This window comes from Maniola hyperantus, chromosome 23 (assembly GCF_902806685.2).
Source record: "Maniola hyperantus chromosome 23, iAphHyp1.2, whole genome shotgun sequence".
Lineage (NCBI taxonomy): Eukaryota > Metazoa > Arthropoda > Insecta > Lepidoptera > Nymphalidae > Maniola > Maniola hyperantus.
The window spans coordinates 7750525-7771564 of record NC_048558.1 but is presented as its reverse complement, the minus strand read 5'-3'; the positions used below and the strand labels follow the sequence as shown (position 1 = coordinate 7771564).

Below are 21040 nucleotides of genomic sequence, written 5' to 3'. Positions count from 1 at the left end.
TGATATTTAATTACATAAAACGCACATAACTCCGAAAAGTTAGGGGTGCGTGCCCGGGATGGGACCCCCGACCTCCGATTAGAAGGCGGACGTCCAAACCATTAGGCTATCACAGCTTCAAACGGTTATCACACTTAAAACTAACAAAGGACGTGGATTTTACGTATTTTGGAAGACTTTCTTTTTAATAATCACTGAATTTTTTTTTGACATAGGAAAATGCCGTACCTACTGGAAAATATTTCACTTAGCCGCGTGAAAATTTTATTTTTATCTTCATAATTAGCATCGTTATCTACTGGTTTCTGTGGCTTACTAACGTCATAGTTAATTGATTCAGTTTTCAACTGCAAACTATTGCCTACTTATTTTTATTTTATTTTATTCGTTTTTTGCAATCAACAGCGATATATACAATATAATTTTACATAATAACAGACTGAAAATAAGGCCAAATAGGATTAATTTTTTTACAGATTACTTAAATAGATATTCGTTTGATAATTTAAACAAGCTTTACAATAATATAATAATAATAATATAATTATTACTTATATATTCTGTGCTAATCACACTAATCAGTACCCTTATTATAGATGCGAAAGTGTGTTTGTTTGTTGGTTTGTTGGTTTGTCCTTCAAACACGTCACAACGGTGCAACGGAGTGACGGGATTTTTGCATTTTTTTGGGTCTACACTCTACACCCATGCAAAAAATTATGGTTTACCTATGTATAGACCTGGAGAGTGACATAGGCTACTTATTATCGCGGAAAATCAAAGAGTTCCCTCGGGATTTTTAAAAACCTAATTCCACGCGGACGAAGTCGCGGGCATCAGTTAGTATGTATGATAACGGTGAAAGTTCTGCAAGCGTTCATTTCGAAGCGTTCTGGGGTTACACCCTGTATAGTCTCTCTTGAGAAAAGTAGTTCCAATCAATGGCATCTGTAAAAATCTAAATCCACGCAAACGAAGTCGCAGAATAAAGCTAGTCTAACCAAATGTATAAAAGGGAAAGGGGACTGACTGACTGATCTATCAACGCACAGCTCAAACTACTCGATGAATCGGGCTGGGCATGCAGATAGCTAATTATTATGCACTAGCAAAATCCGCTAAGAAAGGATTTTGAAAATTCAACCCAGGGGTAAAATAGAGGTTTGAAAGGGGAATGCCAGGTGGTCATAGCAAATTTGGCCCTTAGGTGCCCGCATATGAAAATATATGGAATCAACAGTATATTAATTAATTGGTAAAAATTTGGATTTAAAAAAGAGAGGGTTTTAATGTTACAAATTATTTACATTTTTTATTCTGCATAGTGTAACATGCTTGCCCGCAGATTCTGTAAGTGTAGTAAAGATGTGAAATCGACACTATTTCGTGCATATTGTCAGTGTTTTTATACCTGTCAATTATGGACGAAATATAAAAGAGCAACAATGAGCACCTTTAGGGTGCAATATAATGACGCATTTCGCATCCTAATGAGATTGCCAAGGTACTGCAGCGCGTCAGGCATGTTCGCCGAGGCGAGAGTCAGTGACTTCTTCGCGATTATTCGAAATCGTGTAGCCTCTTTCTGGGATAGAATACGACAACCCAATAACGTCATACTTGAGGTTATAGGTGGGCATATGACCGGTCAGATATTCGATCACTGGCGGCATGTGCATCGGGACGCGAATAAGAAGTAGAAGTAAGATTTTACCTACTTCTACTTCTTGAACTTTAAACAATATTTTAGTTATTTTAATTTTAATTTAATTTAATTTCTTTATATAGTAGGTATTTTATTATAATGTATAACTTGCTGGATTTATATCTGAAAATAAAGATTTATTATTATTATTATTATTATAGGATCGATTTTAAAATTATTATTACTTAAGTAAATTGTACAAATTGTATAAACGCATCATACAGTAAGGTTTTGTCACTTAATAAATGGTTTTGAATACATGCATTTTCATACATCATCATCATCATCATCATCATCATCATCATCATCGTCATCATCATCATCATCATCACCATCACCATCATCATCATCATCATCATCATCATCATCATCATCATCATCAAAGTAAAAGTCAAAGTCAAAGTCAAATGATTTATTCAAAATAGGTAATAAATTACTCTTATTGATTGTCTGGTATAGTGTTAGATTTGTAAGATAATATAGTGGTGATAATTATAACGCAAACTTAAAACTAAAGCTACGAGGGTTCATCATCATCATCATCATCATCATCATCATCATCATCACCATCATCATCATCATCATCATCATCATCATCATCATCATCATCATCATCATCATCATCATCATCATCATCATCATCATCATCATCATCATCATCATCATCATCAACTAATAGACGTCCACTGCTGGACATAGGTCTCTTGTAGGGACTTCCACATGCCACGGTCTTACGCCGCCTGGATCCAGCGGCTCCCTGCGATTCGTCTGATGTCGTCCATCCACCTAGTGGGGGGTCTTCCAACGCTGCGTTGAGAGCTCTGCACTCGAAATTGTAGACGAGTAGGTATATATACATTTTCATACGCAAGTGTTAAAAATTTAAAATTTTTAACTACTTGATTTTGAAAAAAAACCTGTTAATAGTGCCCAGCATAATATTGTTATGCTGGGCACTTGTTGTTGTGCCAAAGGTCGGCATTCCCCTTTGTGTAGTCCACACGGACAAAGTCGCGGGCATAAGCTAGTAAATTATTAATTAATATGACATGATATTGGAAGTAACGGCAAAATTTATGAAAAAAAAAACAAACCATTCCATAAATTTTCTAACTCCCCAAAAATATTTTGATTGCCGGAAAAGTTTGGAATTGTTGAAGCCGAGGGGTATGTCACATTGGTACTAAACTTTTAATTGGAAAATATTCTACTAACTTTACACAATTAAGTTAGGTGGATATAATATTATAATATAATATTTTGTAGGTCTTTGGCTGCTTGGTTGTGTCTGTGCAGATACTCAGTGTTGGCCAGCGCTGAGCATCACGAAAGCACATGTCTGAGTGACTCGCCGGGATGGCGACATGCTCGACAGATGTCGTGAGTGCCATCCTTCAGAATATACTTTCGGTAGTTCCGGGTCTTAACTACCTGATGTTGTATCGCACAGACAAAACCTTCGGTTTCCCCAAAAAGGTCACCAAAGCGCGGCCACTGCACGGACGCTTTTTTATCTACGTGTGTCTCATTAAGAGCTTTAAAAAAGCGTCCGTGCAGCTCCTTCTCCCTCCATACGGGCTCCCGGTCAGAGGTGCTAAGTACCACCGGTTTCTGCCACTCGGTTTGGGCTAAAGAAAGTGGAGTAAGTCCTTTATCACATTTTATGACCTCTCTATGCATGGCGGACCCCCTCATCATCTCAAAGTAGGTTCTGAGGTTGGATATCTCCCGGTTATGCATGGTCTTACGCCTCGATCACCACACTTCCGGGGAATTGTGCTATAAAACAGTAAAATGTTTGAAACCTCACATGTTTGTGGTACAAAAAAGGTCGAACGGGATACTTATGTGGTAATTTTGAGTGTGTGTAAGAAGGTAACTAATCTGCCATGTCCTTGTCCGCACCTGAGACGGCACGTCGCGCGGACAGTTGACAAATGAACTCAACGCATCATGCCATCAGTTACCCCACTTGTCCTACTTTTGAGGCTTCCATGCCAACGGGCCTCTATTACGGGCCTCCGCTGTCCATCCCCCGTCTGTCTATCTGTCAGTGGATTGTATCTCATGAACCGTAGTGTTGTAAAGTAGAGATGAAATTTGCAGTATGTAGTATTTCTAGTCCCGGTATAACAACAAATCTAATAAAAATTTCAAAATGACCGCCTTGAAATTAAAACAAAAGTGCATAATCTTGTATGATGGTACGGAATCCTTCGTGTGCGAGTCCGAATCGCACTTGGCCGGTTTTTTTAGGGTTGAAAACCTAGAAGGTACTTCCCGTTGACCCAGAATCTTGAAATTTGGCAAGTAGGTAGGTTTTATAGCACACGTAAGGGGAAAATCCGAAAACCGTGAATTTGTGGTTACATCATAAAAAAAAATTAAAATGTTTTCAAGAACAAACCTAATATTTTCAACTTTTAAAGTAAGATAACTATAATATCAAGTGGGGTGTCATATGAAAGGGAATCTTGTACATTTTAAAACAGATTTTTATTTGTTTTTATGAACAATAGTTTTTAATTTATTGTACAAAATGTCGAAAAAAGTGTAGTGGACGGAACCCTCGGTGCGCGAGTCTGACTCGAATTTGGCCGATTTTTATCTTATTTGATGACAAGTTAGCCCTTTACTGCGATCTCACCTGCAGGTGATGCAGCCAAGGGCTGCTGTATGTAGTTTTTGAATAAACAAAAAATAAACACTTAAAATTTCAATACATTAAGATATACCTCCGAATCGTCCCACCTTCCTAAGTAAATCTAGCAATAACAATATAACCCTCAAGCAAATATACACCTTTTACTGAAAGGAATAAGGCTTATTTATCCATTATTCAATTTCATAATCTCGTCTCATTTTCAGTAAAATAATTCTGGATGCGACGTCGAAAATTCAAATTTTATGAGGCACGGAACAAAAAGTAACACGGCCCTTTTAAGAGAGAGATGCTATAGGCAACGTTCTGCCAAAGTACCAAGTACCAGTCTGCTGCACTGGTTTAAATGGCTATGGCTCTATTTTTTTGTATACTTATTAAGTATATGATTTCTTGAGAGTATTTGTTTCATAGTGATTTCCCCTAGCACGCAATGTCAAAATCCGAAATAGACCTATTACTCCGTGTACCTCTTGTTAAAAAAAGTTCTTATTCACTCGTCATACTTACTATTATTAAGTATTTAAAGAAAAAAGAAACCTCTAAGTACAGTACGCGGCCGAAAGTGATGAACATCGGCCTTTAGAGTGACATTTCATCTTTGTAGAGCGTTGTCTCTGTCACTCATAATATGACGCTTTGTCGGTCTCAAAGACCGAGGCAGTGCTCTACAAATTTGCTGTTTCCATCTACTTTTGGCCACGTACTGTTTTTGATTAAGGACTCACATTGTAAAATTTTGCGATTTTTGGACGCTTTAAAAACTATTGTGCTTTCTGGGTCTTTAATCTAAATTCTTCATGAAATAGAAAAACGCTGTTATACGATCTTCTCGATAGGAAAAATTCCGAAACTTTAAAAAAAAAAAAATTGAGGTTATTATCTAAATCTAAATTTATAAAACGAAAAGGTGACTGACTGACTGACTGATCTATCAACGCACAGCTTAAACTACTGGACGGATCGAGCTGAAATTTGGCATGCAGATAGCTATTAAGATGTAGGCATCCGCTAAAAAAGGATTTTTGAAAATTCAATCCCTAAGGGGGTGAAATAGGGGTTTGAAATTTGTGAAGTCCACGCGGACGAAGTCGCGAGCATAAGCTAGTTTATGTATATTTGTAGATCTTGTGTCTACTCGTAGGCGTATTTCTTGACGAGCGCAGACACGTCGGTTTCAGCATTAACATTTATAGCGGCTGTTTATATTTAGGAAATGTTTTCATGAAAGAAAAAAACATGGGAAAATCCTTGTCTTGAGGAAAATGTCGTCCGGGCTTCAGGATCGGAATGGGGCAGTTATTATGTCACAGACGGAAATGTGTCTTTAAAATCAGTAGAACCAGGTAGTTTTTTTACTTTTATTTAAGTAAATATAGACTATAGCACTTATCTGCAATCAGAACTGGTGGCAAGTGATGATGCAGCTTAACATGGAGCGCGCCTGCCTAGAAGATTCCTACTTATTCACTTTTGAATTGAATACCTATATTAAAAGTAGAGGGGAAAACTGATACCGGAAGGGCGTTCCATATTCTAGTGGTTCGAATTAGGAACAAGGAGGCAAATTGCTTCTTTTTCTAAAATTTTAATTCTTTAAATTCTTTAATTCTTTATTTGCATAATGTGGTACATAAGATGTTAAATCTAAAAAACAGTCCAGCACATTGACCATGGCGGCGTACAAATATAGTTAACAGTTGAGATTATTGAGTGTGACTAGATATTTTTTTATAATACAGGCAAATCATAAAATTAAACTTAGTAAGTAAGAGTAATAAATAAAATGTCAAAACCAAGCGAATATAGGCACTGTAATAAGCTTTTTTTTTTTTAAATAATGTCAAAAACGCTTTTTATCATGTTGGAAATTAATTCTGATACAAGTTAGCCCTTGAGTGCAAGCTCACCTGTAGGTCGATTTCATAAAACCTGCATCAATCATTATTAGAGTATCAATTGTTGTGATTGACTGAATTTGTACGATTCTTGTTGCAACAATGCATTGTAGCCAATAGTGAGCGAGCGTAAACCAATCAGGGCCACGCGGACGAAGTCGCGGGCATCATCTAGTCTAAATATATAAATGGAAAAGGTGACTGACTGACTGACTGACTGACTGACTGACTGACTGATCTATCAACGCACAGCTCAAACTACTGGACGGATCGGGCTGAAATTTGGCATGCAGATTAGAGGTGACCAATTTATTTATTAACCTGTTAATTTAACACATATTAAAGTTTGTTGATTAACTGCGATACTAAAACTTAACAATTTTAAATAAAAAAATATTATTAAATCAAAAAATACAAATTATTATAGTTAGGACCTATACCTACGTTCTAAGTAGCTGCAGTAGGTACTTAAGTAGGTAGCGCGAAGATTCCAGGAAATTAAATTTCGAAGGGGGCGCGCAGTGCAAAACGCGCGCGCGACGACAATATACCTACCGATTGCGACCGATTACGTCATGCGCTAAAAATACCGATGCATTGAATATGGTTAAAAATAGCAAGTCAACTAATGTTAAATATCACCACATCGATATGATGATAAATTTAGCATATCAAATGATTTTGTTGTTCCCATCGAATACCTACGACGTGTTAATAAATAAGTTAAATAATTTTGTTATTTTTGTTGATGCTTTGATTTGATACATAAATAATACAATAGTCGAAATTTTTGTTATTTCTGTTTATTACCGATACTGTTCGATTAACGATAGTGCGCGTTCATAGACTTTTTGCTAGTTTATTTTTTCGGGTAATTTGATGGTGTAGTTTATTTTGCTCACTTCGTTGTCTGTCCGTCCGTCTGTCTGTCTGTGCGTCCGTCCGTCCGTCTGTCTGTGCGTCCGTCCGTCCGTCTGTCTGTGCGTCCATCCGTCCGTCTGTCTGTGCGTCCGTCCGTCCGTCTGTCTGTGCGTCCGTCTGTCTGTCTGTCTGTCAAGAAACCTACAGGGTACTTCCCATGGACCTTGAATCATGAAATTATCAGGTAGGTAGGTACCTAGGTTTTATAGCACACGCAAGGGGTAAAATTTGAAAACCGTAATTTCTGGTCACGTCATCATCATCATCATCATCATCAACCGATAGACGTCCACTGCTGGACATAAGTCTCTTGGAGTGACTTCCACTCCACACGTCACGGTCTTGCGGCGCCTGAATCCAGCGGCTCCCTGCGACTCGTTTGGTTACATCACCAAAAATAAATTGAAATGTGTTCATGAAAGTAGTGTTTTCAATTTTCAAAGTAAGATGAAATCAAGTGGGGTAGGTATCGTGTTTTTTTTTTTTTTTTTAGTCAGTGTTATATTTTTAACGTGTTTATTTATCAATAAATTTTAATAACAATTATTGATATTATATTATGTAAGTTTAACAGTATTTGACACCACTAATGCAGATAGCTATTACGACGTAGGCATCCGCTAAGAAAGGATTTTTGAAAATTCTACCCCTTAGGGGGTGAAATAGGGATTTGAAATTTGAGTAGTCCACGCGGACGAAGTCGCGAGCATAAGCTAGTTTTTTATATTTTCTTCGGAACAATATTAGAAATCACGTATTGCATTGCCACACACGTGTCGTGGTAACCCTCTGCCTGCCCTTAGAATTTATAAGTAAGAAAGTAAGAATTTTTTACACCTTTATTACATGCTAGCTCCCAAAACCACCATGATCGAAATTTCATAGTCGCTGTATCATTCCCCCCGGTATTGGGGACAATACTCAGAGAAACTTTCAGCTTGTGTAATACTAGTTTATGCTCGCGACTTCGTCCGCGTGGATTTAGGTTTTTAAAAATCCCGTGGGAACTCTTTGATTTTCCGAGATAAAAAGTAGCCTATGTCCTTCCCCGGGATGCAAGCTATCGCTGTACCAAATTTCGTCAAAATCGGTTGAACGGATAGGCCGTGAAAGGCGAGCAGACAGACAGACGGACAGACAGACACACTTTTGCATTTATAATATTATATTAGTATGGATAAGGTCTGGCATTTGCTGGCTCTTAGTCCATTAATTTTCTGCTACCAATATATTATTTATTCAGAGAAATACAACAAGGGCGAAGCGGAGAACAAAAGATAGTGTGAAACTGTGACCTATATGAATTGTGTTTCAAAGGGGGCGTAAACGTATCGGATTTCTTATAATTCTGTATCAGTTTTCAATCTACCACTAACCAATAACCATGTTACTTGTCACAATAATTCTAGTGTTTTTTATTAACTTCACAATGAACTGCGTCATCGACCATCGATCGAGAGAAACAATGCTCGAACAAAGATTGAAAGGGGATTTACTAAAAGATTACTTAGGAAGCCAACCACCGTGTTCGAATATAACCACAGTCGAATTAAGTTTCATCCTAAGTTATTTTCATTTTGATGACAATGAAGAGAATTTTCACGCTCATACCTGGTCTCATTTCACTTGGAACGACCCAAGACTTGCTTGGAAAGCAGAAGATTATGGCAATATAGAACTGATCTTGATGCCAGCAATCTTTTTATGGAGACCTCATGCGTCATTCAAAAACGTCAATGATTTAAACGACGAATCTGGAGAAACTATTCGATCATCAACTTATTGTCGAGTGAATAGTAATGGTGATGTAAATTGTCACTTGGAACAGTATCATGTAGTAATTTGTAAAACAAAATTGGATAGCTGGCCTTATGATACCCAATTTTGCTCCTTCAATCTCATCCCTGAAAGCTCAGAAATAATTAAAAATCGACGTCATAAAGTATTGTACTCTTTCACTTTTAAGAAAGGAATGATAAGCAAAGGTACTTACAGTCCGTGTTGGGATATAGTCAATACAAACTGCACTATCAAAGAAGTTAACAGTACAAGCGGTACAAGTATTCAATTTGATTTCTTAGTTCAAAGACAGGCTTTGGGATTGGCTACAATTGTTATATTACCTTCGATAGTTTTGGTTATATTTACTTTATCTTTAATGTTTTTGGATGTGAGGTGTTGTGTAAGAATTATGTTGGCAAGTTTAAGTTTAATCAGTCATTTCACTTTATTAGAAATCATAAGTGTTTTTATACCACGTCATGATATTGACACTCCATTGATATTAAGGTTTATTTGCGCGTCGATTTTTATAACAGCTTGTGTCATTGTTTTATCTATAGCTTTAAATTTATTATTAAAAAAACATACAAAACCATTAACTCAAGTAGTTGCCTTTAATAAACATGTATTTGAAACACGTTTAAGATATTTAATATTTCCAAAGTGGAGAGTTGCTTCAAACGAAAACATTGGAGATTCAAATGTTGTGGAAATTTGGACTGATTTTGCAAGTATAGTCAATAGTTTATTCCTGCATACCTTTTTTGTTGTATATTTAATTGTGTACTGTGTTTTTATGCCCAAACCTACAAAAATTTAATGATACAAACATATTTTTTGATATTTCACAGATAACTTACCGAGATAGCAGTTGTGTATCATAGAGGGCGTAAACGTATTGGATTTCCTATCATTCCGTATCAGTATTCAATCTACCACTAACCAATAGCCATGTTACTTGTCACAATAATTCTAGTATTTTTTATTAACTTGACAATGAACTGCGTTATAGACCATCGATCGAGAGAAACAACGGTCGAACAAAGACTGCACGGGGATTTACTAAAAGATTACTTAGGAAGCCAACCACCGTGTTCAAATATAACCACAGTCAAATTAAGTTTCATCCTAAGTTATTTTTACTTTGATGACAATGAAGAGAATTTTCACGCTTACACCTGGTCTTCTTTCACTTGGAACGACCCAAGACTCGCTTGGAAGACAGAAGATTACGATAATCTAGAACTGACCGTGATGGAAGCAATTTTTTTATGGAGACCTCAAGCTTCATTCAAAAACGTCAATGACTTAAACGACGAATCTGGAGAAAGTGTTCGATCATCAAATTATTGTCGAGTGAAAAGTAATGGTGATGTAAATTGTTACTTAGAACAGTATCATGTATTCATTTGTAAAACCAAATTGGATAGCTGGCCTTATGATATCCAATTTTGCTCCTTCAATCTCATCCCTGAAAGCTCAGAAAGAATTAAAAATCGACGTCATAAAGTGTTGTACTCTTTCACTTTTAAGAAAGGAATGATAAGCAAAGGTACTTACAGTCCTTGTTGGGATATAGTCAATACAAACTGCACTATCAAAGAAGTTAACAGTACAAGTGGAACAAGTATTCAATTTGATTTCCTAATTCAAAGACAGGCTTTGGGATTGGCTACAATTGTTATATTACCTTCGATAGTTTTGGTTATATTTACTTTATCTTTAATGTTTTTGGATGTGAGGTGTTGTGTAAGAATTATGTTGGCAAGTTTAAGTTTAATCAGTCATTTCACTTTATTAGAAATCATAAGTGTTTTTATACCACGTCATGATATTGACACTCCATTGATATTAAGGTTTATTTGCGCGTCGATTTTTATAACAACTTGTGTTATTGTTTTATCTATAACTTTAAATTTATTATTAAAAAAACATACAAAACCATTAACTCAAGTAGTTGCCTTTAATAAACATGTATTTGAAACACGTTTAAGATATTTAATATTTCCAAAGTGGAGAGTTGCTTCAAACGAAAACATTGGAGATTCAAATGTTGTGGAAATTTGGACTGATTTTGCAAGTATAGTCAATAGTTTATTCCTGCATACCTTTTTTGTTGTATATTTAATTGTGTACTGTGTTTTTATGCCCAAACCTACAAAAATTTAATGATACAAACATATTTTTTGATATTTCACAGATAACTTACCGAGATAGCAGTTGTGTATCATAGAGGGCGTAAACGTATTGGATTTCCTATCATTCCGTATCAGTATTCAATCTACCACTAACCAATAGCCATGTTACTTGTCACAATAATTCTAGTATTTTTTATTAACTTGACAATGAACTGCGTTATAGACCATCGATCGAGAGAAACAACGGTCGAACAAAGACTGCACGGGGATTTACTAAAAGATTACTTAGGAAGCCAACCACCGTGTTCAAATATAACCACAGTCAAATTAAGTTTCATCCTAAGTTATTTTTACTTTGATGACAATGAAGAGAATTTTCACGCTTACACCTGGTCTTCTTTCACTTGGAACGACCCAAGACTCGCTTGGAAGACAGAAGATTACGATAATCTAGAACTGACCGTGATGGAAGCAATTTTTTTATGGAGACCTCAAGCTTCATTCAAAAACGTCAATGACTTAAACGACGAATCTGGAGAAAGTGTTCGATCATCAAATTATTGTCGAGTGAAAAGTAATGGTGATGTAAATTGTTACTTAGAACAGTATCATGTATTCATTTGTAAAACCAAATTGGATAGCTGGCCTTATGATATCCAATTTTGCTCCTTCAATCTCATCCCTGAAAGCTCAGAAAGAATTAAAAATCGACGTCATAAAGTGTTGTACTCTTTCACTTTTAAGAAAGGAATGATAAGCAAAGGTACATACAGTCCTGAATGGGATATAGTAAATACAAAGTGTACTATCAAAGAAGTTAACAGTACAAGTGGAACAAGTATTCAATTTGATTTCTTAGTTCAAAGACAGGCTTTGGGATTGGCTACAATTGTTATATTACCTTCGATAGTTTTGGTTATATTTACTTTATCTTTAATGTTTTTGGATGTGAGGTGTTGTGTAAGAATTATGTTGGCAAGTTTAAGTTTAATCAGTCATTTCACTTTATTAGAAATCATAAGTGTTTTTATACCACGTCATGATATTGACACTCCATTGATATTAAGGTTTATTTGCGCGTCGATTTTTATAACAACTTGTGTTATTGTTTTATCTATAACTTTAAATTTATTATTAAAAAAACATACAAAACCATTAACTCAAGTAGTTGCCTTTAATAAACATGTATTTGAAACACGTTTAAGATATTTAATATTTCCAAAGTGGAGAGTTGCTTCAAACGAAAACATTGGAGATTCAAATGTTGTGGAAATTTGGACTGATTTTGCAAGTATAGTCAATAGTTTATTCCTGCATACCTTTTTTGTTGTATATTTAATTGTGTACTGTGTTTTTATGCCCAAACCTACAAAAATTTAATGATACAAACATATTTTTTGATATTTCACAGATAACTTACCGAGATAGCAGTTGTGTATCATAGAGGGCGTAAACGTATTGGATTTCCTATCATTCCGTATCAGTATTCAATCTACCACTAACCAATAGCCATGTTACTTGTCACAATAATTCTAGTATTTTTTATTAACTTGACAATGAACTGCGTTATAGACCATCGATCGAGAGAAACAACGGTCGAACAAAGACTGCACGGGGATTTACTAAAAGATTACTTAGGAAGCCAACCACCGTGTTCAAATATAACCACAGTCAAATTAAGTTTCATCCTAAGTTATTTTTACTTTGATGACAATGAAGAGAATTTTCACGCTTACACCTGGTCTTCTTTCACTTGGAACGACCCAAGACTCGCTTGGAAGACAGAAGATTACGATAATCTAGAACTGACCGTGATGGAAGCAATTTTTTTATGGAGACCTCAAGCTTCATTCAAAAACGTCAATGACTTAAACGACGAATCTGGAGAAAGTGTTCGATCATCAAATTATTGTCGAGTGAAAAGTAATGGTGATGTAAATTGTTACTTAGAACAGTATCATGTATTCATTTGTAAAACCAAATTGGATAGCTGGCCTTATGATATCCAATTTTGCTCCTTCAATCTCATCCCTGAAAGCTCAGAAAGAATTAAAAATCGACGTCATAAAGTGTTGTACTCTTTCACTTTTAAGAAAGGAATGATAAGCAAAGGTACATACAGTCCTGAATGGGATATAGTAAATACAAAGTGTACTATCAAAGAAGTTAACAGTACAAGTGGAACAAGTATTCAATTTGATTTCTTAGTTCAAAGACAGGCTTTGGGATTGGCTACAATTGTTATATTACCTTCGATAGTTTTGGTTATATTTACTTTATCTTTAATGTTTTTGGATGTGAGGTGTTGTGTAAGAATTATGTTGGCAAGTTTAAGTTTAATCAGTCATTTCACTTTATTAGAAATCATAAGTGTTTTTATACCACGTCATGATATTGACACTCCATTGATATTAAGGTTTATTTGCGCGTCTATTTATATAACAACTTGTGTTATTGTTTTATCTATAACTTTAAATTTATTATTAAAAAAACATACAAAACCATTAACTCAAGTAGTTGCCTTTAATAAACATGTATTTGAAACACGTTTAAGATATTTAATATTTCTAAAGTGGAGAGTTGTTTCAAACGAAAACATTGGAGATTCAAATGTTGTGGAAATTTGGACTGATTTTGCAAGTATAGTCAATAGTTTTTTCCTACAGATCTTTTTTGTTGTATATTTAATTGTGTACTGTGTTTTTATGCCCAAATATACAAAAAAATATTGATACAATATTTTTTTTATATTTCTTAAATAACTTACCTATATAGTAGTTGTGTATCATAGGGGGCGTAAACGTATTGGATTTCCTATCATTTTGTATCAGTTTTCAATCTACCACTAACCAATAACCATGTTACTTGTCACAATAATTCTAGTGTTTTTAATTAACTTGACAATGAACTGCGTTATCGACCATCGATCGAAAGAAACAATAGTGGAACAAAGACTGCAAGGGGATTTACTAAAAGATTACCTAGGAAGCCAACCACCGTGTTCAAATATAACCACAGTCAAATTAAGGTTCGTTCTAAAATATTTTTACTTTGCTAAAAATGAAGAGTTTTTTTGCGTTTACACCTGGACTTTTTTCACGTGGAACGACCCAAGACTTGCCTGGAAACCAGAAGATTATGACAATCTGGAACTGACCGTGATGCAAGCAATCTTTTTATGGAGACCTCAAGCGTCATTCAAAAACGTCAATGACTTAAACGACCAGTCTGTGGAAACTGAACAATCATCAACTTATTGTCAAGTGAAAAGTAATGGTGATGTAAGTTGTGCCTTACAACAGTATCATGTAGTATTTTGCAAAACCAAATTAGATAGCTGGCCTTATGATATTCAATCTTGCTCCTTCCAACTCATTCCTGAATGCTCAGAAACAATAATGAAATATCGAGATCATAGAGTATTATACTCTTTCACTTCTAAAAAAGGATTGAGAAGACGAAACACACTTTCATACGGTCCTGGATGGAATATAGCCAATACAAATTGTAGTATCATAGAAGTTAACGGTACAAGTATTCAATTAGATTTCTTAATTCAAAGACAGGCTTTGGGATTTGCCACGATCGTTATAATACCTTCGATAGTTTTGATTATATTTACTTTATCTTTAATGTTTTTGGATGTGAGGTGTTGTGTAAGAATTATGTTGGCAAGTTTAAGTTTAATCAGTCATTTCACTTTATTAGAAATCATAAGCGTTTTTATACCACGTCTTGATTATAATACTCCATTGATATTAAGGTTTATTTGCTCGTCTATTTTTATAACAACCTGTGTTATTGTTTTATCTATAGCTTTAAATTTGTTATTAAAAAAACATACAAAACCATTAACTAAAGTGGTTGCCTTTAATAAACTTGTATTTGAAACACGTTTAAGATATTTAATATTTCCAAAGTGGAGAGTTGTTCAGAATGAAGATATTGGAGATTCAAGTGTTATGGAAATTTGGACTGATTTTGCAAGTATACTCAATAGTTTATTCCTACATACTTTTGTAGTTGTGTATTTAATTTTGTACTGTGTTTTTATGCCCCAGCCTACAAAAATTTAATGATACAAAAATATTTCTTATCTAAATATTTGTGATATAATTTTCCTGGTAATAGATAGTAAGTACAGAGTAATTTAAAATCTTTATCTTCTTAGCAGCTCTTACACTGTATAAAAAGTGTGTCTTACACTGTGTATCTACTTGAATCGTCGAAAAAAATATTATGACACAAAGTATTTTTCCTCGATAATAATCTTTGAAAAAAAAAATTGTTTTTGGATAATAATGGAATTAGAATTATTGTGTGGTTCAGGTGCATAATCTAAAATTACATAGGTATAAATTTAGTCTTATCATTTTTACAATGCTCCGCGCAGAAAAAATAGACTTGTCAATTTAGTGATATAAAACTCCTGTATTTAACATCTGTATGAATAAAACTTTTAAAGACAAGCCTTTATTAAATTAAATTAAATTATTTATTCAACCAAGAAAATGTTGTTAAGTACAATAATTCCTTAAATCTAGTGTACAGAAAAGGTAGACACAATATACGTTGAAACCTGTAGGTCAATTACATAAAACCTGCAATTATTACAAACTCAATTGTTGTGATTGGCTGAATTTGTGCTCTTCTTGTTGCAACAATGCATTGTAGCCAATAGTGAGCGAGCGTCAACCAATCAGAGGTGATTGCGATCGTGACATTATAGCTGTCATTCTGTACTAGAAAAAACCTGTGGTGTGCACCGCAGCCTTCCCTCGGATCCATCGATTACACCGTACTTTAAATTTGGGCTCATCATCCAATAGACATCCACTGCTGGACATAGGTCTCTTGTAGGGACTTCCACACGCCACGGTCTTGCGCCGCCTGGATCCAGCGGCTCCCTGCGATTCGTCTGATGTCGTCCGTCCACCTAGTGGGAGGTCTTCCAATGCTGCGTCTTCCGGTGCGAGGTCGCCATTCCAGCACCTTGGGACCCCAACGTCTATCGGTTGTACGAACTATGTGCCCTGCGCATTGCCACTTCAGCTTCGCAACCCGTTGAGCTATGTCGGTTACTCTAGTTCTCCTACGGATCTCCTCATTTCTGATTTGATCACGTAGAGAAACTCCAAGCATAGCTCTCTCCATCGCCCGCTGAGTGACTCTGAGCTTTCTTATGAGGCCCATAGTTTGGCTATTTGCTATTAAATATAGAGTCGGGATTAAAAAAGTAAATGAGTCTGTTCTGCCGTCGCGTTGTTTTCTTATCATAATCTTTATTTTCCCTATTTTTCACCGCAATTTTGCAGGGAAGCGCTAAGGGAGAAATGGGGAATAATGTCTGATCATTAATTACTGGGGGAACCATCTCTACGGTGTATTTTCGAGGGATAAGTGCACGCGAGGCTATTATGGGACAGTACGTGAGTACGTGACACATCAGTACCCTTATTATAAATGTCAAAGTGTGTTTGTTTGTTGGTTGGTTGGTTGGTTTTTGTTGGTTTGTCCTTCAATCACGTCGCAACAGTGCAACAGATTGACGTGATTTTTTGCATGAGTATAGATAAAGACCTGGAGAGTAACATAGGCGACTTTTCATCCCGAAAAATCAAAGAGCTCCCACGGGACTTATAAAAAACCTAACTCTACGCAGACGACGTCGCGGGCATCAGCTAGTAATATTAGAAACTTAGTGCTGATGTTTTGAGTGCTATGATGTTGATTGTACTTAGTCAGAGTCGGCTTATCTGTACTTCTCTCAATCCATCATTTCTGCCTGTGCCAATTCCTGGACATAGGGATTTTTGAAAGAGCGCCATAACTCATGGTTATACCACAGAAAAAGGGACGACCTCCCTGGCGCAGTGGCAAGCGCTGTGGTCTTATAAGTGAGGTCCCGGGTTCGATTCCCGGCAGGGGTTTGGAATTTTATAATTACTAAATTTCTGGCCTGGTGTGTTCGGCTGTTCCAGTACGATGCTGTGTCGAAACCAAAGGTCAGCCCGCATCCATCTTAGATTGCATCACCACTTACCACCAGGTGAGATTGCTGTCAAGGGCTAAGGTGTATTTGAATTAAAAAAAAAGATATTTAGAAGTGGACGGTGCAAATTGCTTGCTGCAAGTTGTACCATACAGATTAGGCTGTTTTGAGGATTAAAGCAAACTAACCTTGTCCAAACAGTTCTCTGTATTACAACTCGTAAGTATACTTAATTGAAAGTGTAGGAGATTATCTAAATGTAAATAATTATGCGCCTCTTGGAATTACTTCGCAAAAAATCATCGGAAAATTACATTGTGAAAATTTTTAAAGTGTGGGGTCCCCAATTTACACCTGTCACGTCAAAAATGAAGAATTTTTAATGGAAATTCGAAGTCCGAAAAAACCATTTACACCGGAAATTGGACGGAAATTGATTCACTTCCGCTCGCGAAATTTCAACAATATTTTGTCAAATGCTGTAGCTACTTACAAATTCAGGAATTGATTGGAATATTTTTTTTCAAAATTTTAAGCGTTTTAGGGTACCGTACCTCAAAACGAATCCTAATAGGATCACTTTGCTGTTTGACTGTCTGTCCGTCTGTCTGTCGTGTCTGTCAAGAAACCTAGAGGGCACTTCTCGTTGACCTAGAATCATACAATTTGGAAGATAATTAGGTCTAACAGACATTAGGGAAAAAAATTGAAAACCGTGAATTTGTGGTTACATCACAAAAAAAAAAGTGTTTTGAAAAAATAATAATTAGTAGGTACATATTATAATCTTATAAAGCAAGATTATACCAAGAGGGCCAGTGTCATACGAAATGGCTTTACTTGAATTTTATTTATTTTTATGCATAATAGTTTTTGATTCATCGTGCAAAATGATAATAAAATACAAATGTAGCGAGCCTGATTCGCCCTTGGCCGGTTTTTTTGTTATTTACCTTTTTGTGGTGGTAGGTACAAATAAAGTGTATAAATGATAATGATGATTGTTATATTGTGATACTTCAGGCTCTTTCGCACCGCGATTCACGCCCAAGTGTAGAGCGGGCATGAAGACTAGACTGTGGAAATACATGAAATTAAAGTATAATTCAATCCGTCCGTCTGTCTGGCGGCAATTATGCGATGGCTGGCGCGGAATCGAGTTAGCGCATTTTGACGCGCGAAGTTTATTACACAGCATTGCACTCAGACAATTAACGCGTTGCAGATATAAGACGTTTTGAGTGAAATCCTATATTGATTAATAAAAAAGGTTTTATCTAAAATCTAATCCAATCCAATCCAATCCATCAGCCCGTTTGCGTCCACTGCTGGATATAGGCCTTTCCAAGAGCACGCCACCAAACACGGTTCTCAGCCTTCCTCATCCAACCGCTCCCCACCACCTTATCGTAATCGGGAATAGCAGGGCTGCCGGGAACTGGGGACCTTTGTCTGTTGGCGCTGCTCATTAGAAGTAATGCCCATACAGACCACGCTGGGCAGGCGGGTTGGTCAGCGCAGGGCTGTAGGCCATTTCGCACCAGTGACGCTGCTGCCCGTCTCTGGTCTGTGTTATTTAAAGCCAAGCCATTTGGAATGGTTATCCCGCCATTCTTCGGTCGTCATATCCTCGTTCGCTGATTCGCAGGCGGCAGGGGGCACCGCGTGCAGGTGAGGTTGACATTTGGGGTGCTAAGATGTTAGTCCACCCCCTTATCCCCCTAAAATCTAAATAGGTATATAAAAGGAAAAGCTGACTGACTAACTGATTTATCAACGCGCAGCTCAAACTACCTACAGGACGGATCGGGCTAAAATTTGGCATGCAGATAGTGAGGTCCCCCATGTGATGATGTGAGGTTGAGACAGGTGTACTAGTTATTACTATTATTTATCTTAGGTGTTTAAAGGGGAAATAATTCAATACAAAATCATTAATATATAAATATCTACGATTATATAAACATAATTACGAGAAGCTAACTGATATGATATCATAAGTAGGTATAGCTGACACCTCTAGTTAAAATGATACTGCAAAATTATATTTACATATTTATTGAACACCAGACACGAAAAGACAATAGAAATATTAAAACCAATGACCCGTAGAGCCTCAATAGCTCAACGGGTAAAGGAGTAGGACTGAAAACCGAAAGGTCGACGGTTCAAACCCTGCCCGTTGCACTATTGTCGTACCTACTCCTAGCACAAGCTTGACGCTTAGTTGGAGAGGAAAGGGGAATATTAGTCATTTAACATGGCTAATATTCTTCAAAAAAAATGGATAGATGACATTTTAGTAAATGTGGCGACCCAGTCAACTATGGTAGAGTTCAGGGAGGTGCAACGCAAAATCAAGGACATCGACAATGACTGACGCTCTGCTACCGAGGTACATTATCCCATAAGTAACGAACACCCCGTAAAAAGTGGACCATATTACAGAGTGTATAAGGGCCTACCTAACATAAAGGTAAAAATTGTAAAATAATTAACTAGATAGTTGTAAGAAAACTTATTGTAATTTTAAAGATAAGGAAATAAATAAAGGCTTAATAATAATAATATACAGGGTGTAACCAGAACGCTAGCAAAAACTTAGCGTTATTGTTATACTACCTAAACACAATCCAATAGCAATAACCATTTGCTTCGTTTTGTAGTTTTCAAACTGTCTGTCTGTCTGCTAGCTTTTCACGGCCCATCCGTTCAACCGATTTTGATGAAATTTGGTACAGAGATAGCTTGCATCGCGGTAAAACGACATAGGCTACTTTTTATCCCGGAAAATTAGAGAGTTCCCACTGCATTTTTAAAAACCTAAATTCACGTGGACGAAGTCGCAGGCATCATCTAGTATCTGAATGAATCTCTATTACTGAATTCTAAAAATCAGTCAAGTGCGTAACAGACTCACGGACCAAGGGTTCCATACCATCGTACAAGAAATAAAACTACAACTTTAATTTTTTTAAATTTTAACACACACATTCATTTTACACATTCACAATTACACATTCTGTGATAATTTCAACTCTCTACTTATTAAGGTTCACGAGATACAGCCCGCTGATAGACAGACGGACGCGCAGACGGACGGATAGCGGAGGCATAGTAATACGGTCCTGTTGGCACTCCTGGATACAGAACCCTGAAAAGCTTAGCCTATTTCTAGAGTCGCAAGCTACAAAAACCGAAACAATAAAAGTATGAAAAAGTGGAAAAAATGCAATAACGCGAAAAGAATCGGACAATCGGATTGCAACAGAAGCGGATTGTTAGATTGTTGTAGCTTTTAATAAACAGTCGACTTGCTTTGTTGCGAATTCGGCCGTGGCTAGTTGCCACCCTACTGGCAAAGCCGTGCCGCCAAGCGATTTAGCGTTCCGGTACGATGCCGTGTAGAAACCAAAGGGGTATGGGTTTAATAAAAACTGCCATACCCCCCCAGGTTAGCCCGCTATCATCTTAGACTGCATCATCACTTACCATCAGGTGAGATTGCAGTCATGGGCTAACTTCCATCTGAATAAAAAAATAAAAAAAAAGAATTGCCAATCACTACCGAAATATCAATCTCTATCACTGAATTCTGAAAATCAGTCAAGTGCGAGTCGGATTCGCACGCGAAGGGTTCCGTACCATCGTACAATAAATAACACTTAATTTTATTTTAATTTTCATGGCAGCCATTTTGAAATACTTTTAATTTGTTGTTACAGCGGCAATATAAATAAACATTCTGTCAAAATTTTAACTTTGTACCTGTACAGAACACTGCAAAGCTTTGCTTATTTCTAAAGTCGCAGGCTTCAGCTACAAAAACCGAAACAATAAAAGTATGAAAAAGCGGAAAAAATGCAATAACGCGAAAAGAATCGGACAATCGGATTGCAACAGAGCGGATTGTTAAATTGTTGTAGGTTTTAATAAACGGCC

At 36.4% G+C, this 21040-nt stretch overlaps 4 protein-coding genes across 4 annotated transcripts; all 4 read left to right on the top strand.

The window, feature by feature from the left end:
- The first annotated feature begins 8556 nt into the window (after nucleotides 1-8556).
- On the top strand, nucleotides 8557-9800 carry LOC138403965 (neuronal acetylcholine receptor subunit beta-4-like). The gene has a single exon (XM_069506344.1). It carries the CDS (start codon nucleotides 8571-8573, stop codon nucleotides 9786-9788), a length of 1218 nt encoding a protein of 405 aa, XP_069362445.1. The 5' UTR covers nucleotides 8557-8570; the 3' UTR covers nucleotides 9789-9800.
- A 67-nt stretch (nucleotides 9801-9867) lies between these two features.
- On the top strand, nucleotides 9868-12628 carry LOC138403964 (neuronal acetylcholine receptor subunit beta-2-like). Its single transcript, XM_069506343.1, has one exon. It carries the CDS (start codon nucleotides 11269-11271, stop codon nucleotides 12484-12486), a length of 1218 nt encoding a protein of 405 aa, XP_069362444.1. The 5' UTR covers nucleotides 9868-11268; the 3' UTR covers nucleotides 12487-12628.
- LOC117993243 (neuronal acetylcholine receptor subunit beta-2-like) lies at nucleotides 12472-13850 on the top strand. Its single transcript, XM_034980995.2, has one exon. It carries the CDS (start codon nucleotides 12618-12620, stop codon nucleotides 13836-13838), a length of 1221 nt encoding a protein of 406 aa, XP_034836886.1. The 5' UTR covers nucleotides 12472-12617; the 3' UTR covers nucleotides 13839-13850.
- Nucleotides 13851-13964: 114 nt separating this feature from the next.
- Nucleotides 13965-15521, top strand: LOC117993242 (neuronal acetylcholine receptor subunit beta-2-like). The gene has a single exon (XM_034980994.2). The coding sequence runs from the start codon at nucleotides 13965-13967 to the stop codon at nucleotides 15180-15182; it is 1218 nt and encodes a 405-aa protein (XP_034836885.1). The 3' UTR covers nucleotides 15183-15521.
- The last annotated feature ends 5519 nt before the right edge of the window (nucleotides 15522-21040 follow it).